The 12,459-nt window shown below is 35.3% G+C and overlaps 1 protein-coding gene across 1 annotated transcript; it reads right to left on the minus strand.

The window, feature by feature from the left end:
- Positions 1-4,025: 4,025 nt before the first annotated feature.
- On the minus strand, positions 4,026-5,729 carry PADG_05709 (histone acetyltransferase type B subunit 2; the record flags this gene model as incomplete). The annotated part of the gene is made up of 6 exons (XM_010762882.1): positions 4,026-4,200; positions 4,293-4,778; positions 4,865-5,329; positions 5,406-5,511; positions 5,586-5,639; positions 5,711-5,729. The coding sequence occupies 6 exons, from the start codon at positions 5,727-5,729 to the stop codon at positions 4,026-4,028; spliced, it is 1,305 nt and encodes a 434-aa protein (XP_010761184.1).
- Positions 5,730-12,459: the final 6,730 nt, after the last annotated feature.

Raw genomic sequence — 12,459 nt, forward strand, 5'->3', positions numbered from 1 at the left:
ACGATATATTTAAAAAAAACTTAAATAGGAGATGATTTTTAAATTAAAGTGAATATTTTAATAACTCAAAAAAATATTATCTTCTTAGTTATATAATATATATAATATAATTAAAGATTAATTATCAAGCTTAAATATAGAAAATATAAATGAGCTCTATTTTTGAAAGAAAAATCTAAGATTATTAATAGATATTACTATTAGTTAACTATTAAAAAAAGTGAAAAAACTATATATATTTAAAAACTTATAGAGATAAATAAGAAGAACTCATTATTGATATATTTAAATAATTTATAAAGTAAATAAGAATATTTAAAAACTAATAAAACAGTTAAATATTCTGAATCAGATTCAGAATATAAGATATTTTCATGAAATCTAGAAAAAGAATATGAAGTTTTTAACTTTGAATAATTTGTAATTCAAAAGACTATAATAGTTTATAAAATTATATCTTAGAAAGTAAATATTAATAATATTTAAATATTTTCAAATAGTCAAAGAGTATTAAAAAACTTCAGAAATATAAAATTGAAAGTAATTAGATAAATCTTGAATTAATTCAAAAAAAAATAAAAAAATTGAGATTAAGAATAAAAATATTCAGATTTACTTATCTTAAGTATCTGCTCATATAAATATTCTAAAAAATGAAAAAAATAGATTTAGTAGTAAAGATTAAAATTAAAACTCAAAAACAACTTAAAGAATTATATTCTAATAATATATATCAAAAAAAAGATTAAGAAATTATGTCTTGATAAATGAATAAAAATCTGAGAAAAGAAGAAGAAAAGTATTCAATATATAAGATATGGAATAAAATCAAAGTAGAAATTTATATTAATAAAATATAGAATGAAAATATTTTTCTCTGTAATATAATTGAAACTTGAATATGACTATTTTAAATTATATATGAAAAGATTTAGAGATTTTTTAAACTTTAATAAATATAATTTCTATAATATAGTTAAAGGTTTAAATTATATACTAATGAATTACTTATTAAATAATAAGATAAAAAAGAAATTAAGATAGAAACACTCAATTCATCAATTAAATATAATCTTTTTACTTAATACTGAATTAGAAAAAAAGTTTTTAATTGAATTTATAGAGAAAATAAAAATTGCCTTTAGAAAATAAAATTTAATATCAAATAAATTTGATATTTAATCTATAAAAAAGGTGAAAATATTTTCAAAAATACTTTTATTAAGATTTTTTTTATATTAAGTTTATTATTTTATTTTATTTTATTTTGTTTTGTTTTATTTTATTTTATTACTTGTTTTATTTAAATTGAAAAAGAGACTAAATTAAAATTAAAACTATATTTTTCATTCAAAAATTATTAAATACTATATTATTCTGAGATGAAACTCTATAAGTTAATGAATTGATTACTATTTATTAATTAAATTAATAAAATAATTAAATTCTAGTTTTATTAAAGTGTGAATATAAGCTACATAAAAAGAAAACTCTTTGTATTATCAATTGCTATATAATAAAATACTAAGTTTGATAAAATGAAAGAGTGAGTTATATTAAATATCTAAAGTGATTGTATTGATAGTCTATCTCAAAAATACTCTATACTATTATGCAGTGCACTAGTTCATAATAGAAAGTCTAGACTTTAACATCTTTTTTCAAATTAGCTATTATACAGACTAGCTACTGTTCTACATAAATCAATTATATTCATCTTATCTATCAATCTATCTTGTCTTTAAATTGCTGTACTCATCTAATTCCTTTTTTATTTCACTTATAATATAACTAACTTCTCAAAAGTTCTTCAATATTTGAAGAAATTATTGTAAAGAATACTTAATTTGACTGATTTATAAGTAAATTCTTTATATTTCTATCTTTGTTTTTATTTCTATTCTTAGTTTTATTTTTATTTCTATTTTTTAATATTTTAATATGTTTTTTATTATGCTTCTATCATTCAGTATTTGTGAGATTTAAGTTCTTAAACCAGCAGTGTTTCATCATATACTCTGTATTCTCATAGTAGTAACATTGATGTTCATCAAATTATTCAGTGATAGCATTCACAGCAGATGAGTTGAGATGAGTTATAGTAATAATAACATAAATAGTTAATTAATTCATTAATTCATTAAGATTCAAATTTTGAATAGAGCTCTGTTTGAGGACATAGAAATCATTTAACTTTATTTTAATAAATTTCTGTTGTCAGTCTCTCAGTTCTAGTATGAATAAATTATGATAAATATTTTCAGCTCAATTTTCACTTAGAGATACAAGTTTTGTCTTTAAATTTTAAAAAATTACAAGATAGATATGAAAATTATTATTTTTAAGCTGTAAGTTTTTTAACTTTTTAATAATTTAAAAATATTCTTTTGCATGAAATATAGTATAGTGCTGAGCAAGATTCTTTCATATAGTTACTGCTAGATAGAAATCTTCATTCAGTAATTCTAGAAAATTACATAAAGTTGCATTTAAAGATTGAAAGATTTTTATATAAAAAAGTTCATTTTTTTTTATTTTAAAGCTCAATTTTTAAAGAAACTGTGATAGAAGATGTTATTTATTGTTTATTGAGAATATTTTTGATTTGAATTAAATAAGCATCTGCAAGAATAGAGCTCTTTCATTTTAAATAGTTAATTTTAATAAGAATGACTATATATTTTTATTTCAATTTAATCTTTGCATCTTTGTAAAATTCATCAACTTTATTCTTGATGAGATTCTTAGTAGTATTTGACAAAGAATCTGGGTTTTCTTCTAGTCTTTGTATGAGTTTTTCTATCTGTCTGTTCTGTCTTTTCATGTATTTCATCATCATTTATATCATATTCATATTGCTCTTATTCATATTTATTTCATCTCTTTGATCAGTTTCTTCTTTAGATTCAAAGATAGATGTATTGTATTCATGTTTGTCTCTATTCATGTTGTTGCTTGCAGAGATATTCAATGATTCTGCAACTTGTGTTCTTGAAAACATCTATTTATCTCTTCTTGATTCAATCTGTTTCTTATAATTAAAGCTTTCAAAACAGTTACTTTTCATTAGATTCTTGCTACAATTCAATGATGCAGTCTTCACAAGACATTTTGTATCTCAGATTAAAGAAGAAGAAGGAATAGAATGTGGAAGTAGTGCAGAAGACTCTTCAAAAAGAAAAACAAGCTATTCAGATCATAATCTATTGAACATCTAAAGTGGTTGTATTGGTAGCCTATCTCGGGGATGCTATATACTATTGTGCAGTGCGCTAGTCCATTATAGGAAGCCTAGGCTCCAACAGGTTATAACAACCCGTATGGTCAGTTGGTCACATGATGAGGGTTAGGCGTAATCGGGCGCCGGCTCGGTCGGGCGCTGAGCCTAACAAGTTTTAACTAGATAAATGTCAGAGTTACTGATTGAACACATCTTAAATGAATAATAATAATAATAATAATAATAATAATTAATAATAATAATATAACTTTTTTGCAGCTTATACACTTGAAATTTTATCTGTATCAAGTGCTTAAATTGTCAAAGTCTTTCTGCTTGAAAGAACACTTGATGACTTTGCATTGTTGATATTTTGATTATTAAGTCAGGAGATGATGCATAGAAGTGACTTGCTCGACTTTTGCAGCTTGACTAAGTATTTTTGCAATTTCAAGTTGGAAGGGACCAGGAGAGAGGAAAAAGAAGAGAGGGTATTTTTAGATCAGGTTCATTGAGTCTTACTATTGTGATTTGGACATACACTATATTATATTACACTGGGAGACTGGGAAGCTGGGAAACCCCAAGGACTGCGTTTGCTTAGCAAAATCGCTGTTCCGTGTTCAAATCCCTCCCCAGTTATAACACTATAAATACACACGGAGCAATGAAAGGAGCCATGAAATTCATCCAATAGGATAGAATAGGATATCATATTATCATCCCCACTGTAAACCATAGGGATTAGGACAAAGCAAGCTTATTTCAACCTGGTAGATGAATAGGTTTATCCAGGGAACACCCCCTACGGCTCCAGCTCATCAGTAGGAATATCCTCCATATCCTTTCCCACAATGGCATCCGATACCTTCCAGACCTGGAGCAGATTGTCTTCTGCAGCGGAGCACAGAACCCAGGGATCATTCAAATTCCAGCTGAAATCGGAGATGCGGTTCGTATGGCCACCGTGCATGAATAACCTGGTAAATAGAGTTAGCAAACGTGTATTTTACTTAATACTGCACACGGGATCCCGTAATTGTATGGAAAAGTGGGAAAGAATAAATCATACAGTTCAGGCGGACCATCCTGCGCATCCTCGGGCGTCTGCTCCTCACCAGCCCGACTGAGATCCCAAAACATAATCCTCCGATCATAACTAGCACTCGCAAGAACGGCTTCCTCGAACGGATGCCACGACAACGAAGTCACGGATTCGGTATGGCATTCCAGCGCATGCAGCTTCGATTTCAGATTTCGCAGATCCCAGATTCCTACGCTCTTGTCAGCGGAACCGGTTGCGAGGACGGTTTCCTTGGCTGGGTTGAATGCGATTGCGTTTATGGCATCCTTGTGCTCGTCCTTTGACACTGCGGCTGCGCGTGTGGTGTCCGCTTCACGAATGTCGAGGATTTGAAGAGTGATGTCGTCAGATACGGTGCCGATTAGGGAGGAGTGGAGAGGGTGGTATTGAACGTCGTTAACGATGGAGGAGTGATGGGTGTAGGTCCGGGAGGGTTTAAGAGCCTTGTTGCCCTTTGTGTGTTGCGTTATGTCCCTAGAAGAGCATTAGCTATGCGAACTTCAAAAGAAAAGAAGAGATCAAGTTATACAGTCGCAAAGTGAGGGGCAGGGGCTACAAACCAAAGACGGACAGTCTTGTCTTCACTTCCAGTCGCGAGATGGCCAATAAAATGCGGACTCCAACTTAAACCAAAGCCTTCTTTCGTGTGTCCCAGCAACTCCAATTCAGGACAAACGGTACCTGTGGGGAGACTGGGGTGTCTCGAGCGGTCCCAAACCATCACTCTACCATCCGTGCACATGGTCGCAATCACATTCGGGTTCTGCGGCTGGTATCTTGCCTTGTTTACTTCGCCTTTATGATCTATCTTTTGGACAATGTTGAATTTCACCTCCATGGGCGCCTTCTTCGACCCTCCCCCACCATATCCGCCAATCTCAGCCTTCTCGTCATCATAGTCCTCAGCATCGGGGGTTCGTGGATTGGGTAGTTGAACGTGTGCTATTTGGAGGTAATTTTGAGCATCGCTCGAGGTATGTGTTCCAATAAGGAGGCGATGGGTAGAGTAGCATTTATCAGGGACACTTTGGAATTGGAGGACGGAGTAAATAATTTTGTAGCTTAAGTTATTTGAGGAAGCACGCCGTGTACTAAACTTACGCTTGCTTATCCGGTAGCCACTGTGTTGTAAGGGTTGGCCATTCCAGAGCTGTGCTGAGAATCATATCATAAAGAAATGGCGCATTTTTCTTCCACGTCTTGTATTCTGCGGGGGGCAATGTCAGGGTCAGGCGACCGAACTGGTAGAATAGTATTCAGCGGGAGTAAAAGTGGTCATACCTTCATTAATTATCTTCTCCTCTGTTCTCTCTTCCTCTTGCTCCTCCTCTAAACCTACTAAAGATAGAAATCCAAGTAAGCATTAACCTTCGTTTTGCGCAAGGAGACGCCATTCCATCACTTACCTTGATCATAATCGTCCATGGCGGGCAGCTTCGCAGTAAAAGCTTCGCACAACCTTCAAAAGGGCTGATGGAAGCTGTGATGCTCTTTAAAATGGTAGTTCAAGCAATAGCAGAATGATTGAACAGGATATATTGTACTCCCTTTACACAGCGGAGTCTTTTGGAAGTTGCTGTTTCTGAGGTTCCCTGACGCTTCAACAGCCCAAAGAAAAGGAACCAGTTGCAAACGCGACAAATTCGCGTTTAACTAAGTTAGGTTCGTTAGTTGGTTGGTTAACTAATGTAATCAATCACCTAGTGAGACAGATCACCTACTGAGACAGGTCTCCACCATCCAATATCTTTCTAATTGAATATCACCACAACTAGATAGTAAAACCAGCTAATTACATTATAAATTACTCCTTGTACACTGGGAGCATGTACAAATAGTATGTTCTATAACACCACATCCACTGCACTGTGATACTGCTCACTTTTGTGATTACTTATCAAACTGCTCTATTATCTCTCTTTCCTCTGCAATGTCTCTTTGTATACAATTCACCTCTTCTTGAACAGTCAAGCTCTCTCTCTGGCTTATGTATATATGACATCTTTCTCACTTTTTCTTTTATTTTGCATTTACAGTCTTCAGCTCTTTGTTTTTTCTTATCAAAATAATAGCACTATGTATAGTTATTTGATATCTTTTGACTAGCTTTTTCAAAGCTTGATTGATTGAACTGAGTGGACTCTATGTACAGTACTTGAAATATTTCTTAATCTTCTCACTCTGAAGCTTCAGTTGTTGTATATTATGAGATGTGATAATGATTCAGAAGATCTGAGAGCTATATGAGATCTCTGAAGAGGTTGATGTATGTATCTGAATATTGAACTAGAAAAGAATCTGCTCTGAATCATATGAAGCTAGTTTTATAGCTTTAAATTCACTCTGAATATTCTTTTCACTCAGAGCTGCTGTGTGAACTGAAGAATAGATAGTTAAAAACTCATTCTTATTAATATAATTGATGTCAAATCTCATTCTCTTCTCAATCTCTTTTCTATATACTTATTTTAATGAAAAAAAAACAAGCAACATCTAAAGACTGTAAGAGATGAGAGAAATGAGTTAATATATAAAAAAAATAATCAAGTTTTAAGTGTAAAACTGATCAAACTTAGAATTATTATAACTGTTATGTTCATTAAATATCAAGAGTTAATATTGATTAATTGTACAAACTTAAATATATTTATTAAACATCTCTTTAAGTCAGATCAAACTTAACTTATCAGTTGTTTATTCATTTTCACTGATTTCAATCCTTCAGTTATATGATAACTCATTCTCAAATTAAGAAATCTGATGTAATTTTTTCTTGAAAATGATTATTGAAGATAATAATCAATCTATTAAATTAACTCTCTCAATAATGATAATTTATTCTATATTTTCAAACTATACAAACTTTGAATAAAGAGTCTTCTCTAACTCAGTAATTATTTTGATTGTTTCAATAACTCTCATCTGAAACTCAGTTATATTAAAGTTGTATATATTCTTCTATACAATGTCATATTTTTAAATAGTATTTTGTACAAGCTCAAATCATTCTTGAATAATCATAGAATCTTTACATAGAGCTCATTGATGATCATACAATTGAAAGAATTAGATTTTTAACTCAGAATGACAGTAAATGAATCATTTAACTCAGCTTTCATCAACAGTTTTTGAGTTGAAAAAGTTATTTTGATTGACAAGATAAAGATTAACAGTTTCTTATATAATACTCACTCAGAGAGGCTGATCACTTTTATTCATGAAGATTATTCATTGAACAAGAGATAATTTCTCAATAGAGGTCAGTTTTTAATTTCTTAACTGAGAGTTCTCTTATATCATATGATTATGAAGTTGATGGCAAAGAGTGGAATAAGAGATGTTGCACAATCTGACAGCAGCTCTAGAACTAGAAATTTGATCTTTTTTAACTGCTTCAATAGCTAGAGTAAGTCTTTCTTTCTTGTATAAAGAATTATCATCTTTAATTGCTGACACTTTGATCAATTAAGTAGTTAAATGCATCATGTAGTGAAGATCTATCTCAGTAGATGATCTGTCTCACTAGATGATTGATTATGTAATATAATCCATCATCTAGTTGATCGGATCATCTAGTCAATTGATTTATTCAACATGTATGCATCTAGCATTCACATCAATAAAATGCCCACCCTATGGCCTTCTCAAGCTTCCACTCAGAAAGGAAAGATTCTTTTGACTATTCAGACATTAAAATGAGGTCAAACTTCAAGTATTAAGAAAGCTGCAAGCTTGTACAGCATCTCTTTTACCATCTTACAGAATTGGTTGAATGGTCATATAATATGAGAGAATTCTCAACTCAACAATTAAAAATTAGCCTCTACTGAAGAGTCAGTTCTTGTACAGTGGATTCTATTCATAAATGAATGTGGCCAGCCTTCTCAAGTGCACACTGTATGAGAAACAGTCAATTTTCTTCTTGCTAATTGAGATTCTAGCACTGAGGTCAAACCTTCATCTACAGTTGGCAAATGCTAAATTAATTGATTTATTGATTGCCATTCTGAGCTCAAATTCAAGTTCTCACACAAGTATGATTATCAATGAGCTCTATGTGAGAATTCTGAGATTATCTATAAGTGGTTTAGACTTGTACAAAATATCATTGCAAAGTATGAGATTCTGAAAGATAATATCTACAACTTTGATGAGACTGAATTTCAGATGAGAGTTATTAGCACTGCTAGAGTGATGACTAAGTCTGAAAGAATTAATCATTCAAAACTGGTTCAATCTAGAAATCAAGAATAAGTGATTGTTATTGCTAAAATCAATGTTACAAATTGAGCTCTTCATACAATGATCATTTTCAAAGAAAAAGTACATCAATTCTGTTGATATGAGATGGAAGGGCTACCAGACAACTGAGTCATTGAAGTCAGTGATAATGACTAGACAACTGACAAACTAAGTCTGTATTAACTGAAGAAGGTGTTCAACAAGAACACTCTACTCTGTATAAAGAACAAATACTAACTATTGATTCTTGATGAATATAAAAGTCCTGCTTCAGCTGAATTTGACTGGTTCTGCTCTGAGAACAATATTATTGCTCTCTACATGCCAGCTTATTCCTCTCATTTTCTTCAGTCATTGAATGTTAACTACTTCTCCCCTATAAAAACAGTGTACATACAATTGATAGAGAAGCAGATGTGGCTTGAAATCAATCACATTGATAAAAAGAAGTTTCTAAATCTCTATTTTATTACTCATATACAGGCCCTGACTGAGAGTAACATTAAGAGCAGCTTTAGAGCTGCTGGGCTGATTCTATATGATCCTGAATAGATTCTCTCACATCTTAATATCACAATATATACACTCATCTTTTCTGGAACTTCTCATAGCTCCCAAGCATCTTGGGCCACAACCACATCACATAATATACATCAATTGGAGCAGCAGGCTGGGAAGGTCAGGAAATATATCAAACACTGTATGTAGAGTCTACTCAGTCCTACCTATCAGGCCCTAAGCCAGCTTGTCAAGGGCTATCAAATGACCATGTATAGAATGACACTTTTGAAGCAGAAGGTCAAGAAACTAAGAGCCGCATATACTAAACAAAAGAGAAAGTGAGAAAGAGGCTGTACATATATAGCTCAAGAGAGTGCTTTGAGGGTTGAAAAAAACTTGAATCATATACAAAGAGTCAATGAATGGAAAGAAGGGATGGTTGAAGCTGCTGACTCTCAATCATAAAAACAAACAGCACCACAGTGTAGTGTATATGAGACTATTGAACATACTGCTCATATATGCTCTCAGTGTGTAGGAAGTAATTCTTAATATAATTTACTACTTTCTATATATAATTGTTGCTTAATTTAATCTGAAATACTTTGAGTGGTGAAAGGCCAATCGACTAGGTGATCTGATTGACTAGATGATGAATTAACATAATCAATCACTCAACTGGCCAGATCACTCAACTGACCATCTTTTCAATTTCAACTCATCATCAACAATCAAAGCTCAATTTCTCAATCACAATGAAAATTCAAGCCTCTAATCAGGAAGGAAAACTTTTTTGGATCATTAGAGCCTATGAAATCAAGCAAATTTCTAGCATTTGAGCTGCTGCTAAGGCCTATGATGTCTCTCATGCCACCCTATCCAATCAACTACATAGAGGCATTCCACGCGTAAAATCCCAGTCTCAACATCAGAAATTGACATCTACAGAAGAAGAAGCTCTAGTTCAATGAATAATCTCCATGGATGAGAGAGGCCTACCCCCCCGAATTGCAAGTGTATGATATATGGCCATTGAGCTACTCAGGGTCTGTGGATCTAGCATATTCCCTAGCATTGAAGAATGCTGAGTGTGAAGATTTATTAAATATCATTCTGAGCTGAAGACCAGGCTCACATGCAGATATGATCACCAGTGAGCTCTATGTGAAGATCCAGAGATTATAAAAAGATGGTTTAGAATGTTGGATAATGCTCTGAAGAAGTATGAAATTCTATCTGAGTGTTAGGGAGCGAATGCGAGCTGCATAAGAAGGAAACTCTCTGCGTTGCTAACTGCTATATAACGAAATACTAAGCTTGATGGGATGAAAGGGGGTGCTGGGGCCTGCGTGGATTATAACCACCTGCATGGTCGTGTGGTCACGTGATATGGATTAGGCCTAATCGGGCGCCGAGCTTAATCCGACGTCGGGTCTAACCGGGCACCGGCCTTCGGTCGGGCTCGGTCGGACGCTGAGCCTAACATCACCCCCCGGTCTAGGGGCAGGCATGTCCTCATGCCGGTAGGTCGTCATCAACCTCGTCCTTCAGGTAGCTGTCTGTCTCCCATGCCTTCAGCCACTCATCTAGTCGCCTTGGGGGTCCAGCTTTTGTAGGGTTAGCCTCATGGAAGTCGCGTATGGCGTGTGGTGATCCTTTGAAGTCGCGAGCGGGGTACCATGAAGAATCCTCATCAAACCCCTTCCAGCGCACCCGATACTGCAGCTTGCTCCGGCTTATTCGACTGGCCAGTATACGATCTATTTCCCATTCATTCTCACCATCTATTTCAATTGGGTCTGGTGGTCTGATAGTCTGGCCAGGTAGAGGGTCTCTGGAGTCCTTGCGTAGCTTGTCTGGGGAGAAGATTGAATGAATCTTCATTGTTATGGGGAGGTCCAGTTTGTAGGCATTGCCCACCTTTTCCAGGATTCTGAAGGGGCCGGCATTCTGCTCTGCCAGTTTACGGCTTGGTCGATCCATCTTGTATGATTTCAATGTTAGATAAACAAAATCTCCTACTGCAAAGTCAGGCTCTCGATGGTGCTTGTCAGTCTGCCTCTTCATCTGTTCCTGTGCTGTCCTTATGCCTTTACTCGCCTGGTTCCAGATCTCTCTCATTCGGTGAATGAAGCTCCTTGCTGCTTCTCGATTTCTTTTCTCATTCATGTCCAATTTCTCCGCCAGTGGTTGCCAGTCAAATGACATTCGGGGTTCATATCCATTTGCTGCGAGGAAGGGGGAGATCCCTGTGGAAGCATTTGGGGTAGCTGCGGAGGCATGGTCTATAATGGGCAGCCACTCATCCCAGTCATCTTGGTAGTAACTGACATAGGGGCGAAGACGGGTGGCAATGTATTGATTCACCACTTCTGTCTGTCCATCAGTTTGTGCATGATGCGCCGTTGAGAGTTTCAGTTTTATGCCCAGGATCTGTGTAAACTCATCCCAAAAGCTTGATATGAACTGGGGGCCTCGGTCAGAGACAATTGAGTCAGGCGCCCCATTGTATGAATAGTAGAATCGAATGAATAGTCGGGCCAGCTCCTGGGCTGTAACTCCCCGGGTGGTTGGAATGGAGATTGTCTTCTTGCTTAGCCGGCATACTATGACCAAAATGGCATCATAACCTGTTTTGCTTTTCGGCACGTCCATGAAGTCCATTGCAATATGCTGCCATGCCCGTTCTGGTATTGGTAATGGCTTTAGCAAACCAGGAGTCTTATCTCTTGGAATTTTACTGATCCGGCACACATGGCAGTTCCGAATATAGCGTAGGACGTCTGTCCGCCAGGTGGCCCACCAATAGCGTGATTGCACCAGGGCCAGGGTCTTTCGTCCTCCAGGGTGTGCTGTTGAAGCTTGATCATGAATTTCCTGCAGTAGCTTGGCTATCAGGGTTTCCTTTTCCTGAACAGGCACCACTAGTCTTCCATTGTACCGTAGCACATTGTCCTCCATTGTATAGGGACTATTCTCATCATCTGCCTGCTGCCGCAGGGGCTCAATTGAGGTGGCTGTCTTGTTTAGAGACACTATGCATTCAGCAATGCTCTCTTTCTCTGAGGAGTTGATGCTAGCAATGTCTGTAGAGGGAGTGATCTGGGGGTCGAGGGTCTCTGGTCCTAGGAGGATCTGCATACGGCCGTCCTGTTGCCTTCTAACCTGCTCAGGCCTGCTCAGTGCGTCTGCTAGCAGGTTGGCCTTGCCTGGTCGATACTTGATCTCAAAGTAGAAACGGGAGAGGAACTCTGCCCAGCGGGCTTGACGTGCATTCAGCTTCTTGGTAGTCATGAAGTATTCCAGTGCACGATGATCAGTGAGGATCTTGAATCGTTCCTCCCGTTGTAGTCCCTCAAGCTCTGCCCGCCATTCTTGTAAGGCCCGGACTACTGCCAGCATTTCCTTATCA

This window comes from Paracoccidioides brasiliensis (assembly GCF_000150735.1).
Source record: "Paracoccidioides brasiliensis Pb18 unplaced genomic scaffold supercont2.7, whole genome shotgun sequence".
Classification (NCBI taxonomy): domain Eukaryota; kingdom Fungi; phylum Ascomycota; class Eurotiomycetes; order Onygenales; family Ajellomycetaceae; genus Paracoccidioides; species Paracoccidioides brasiliensis.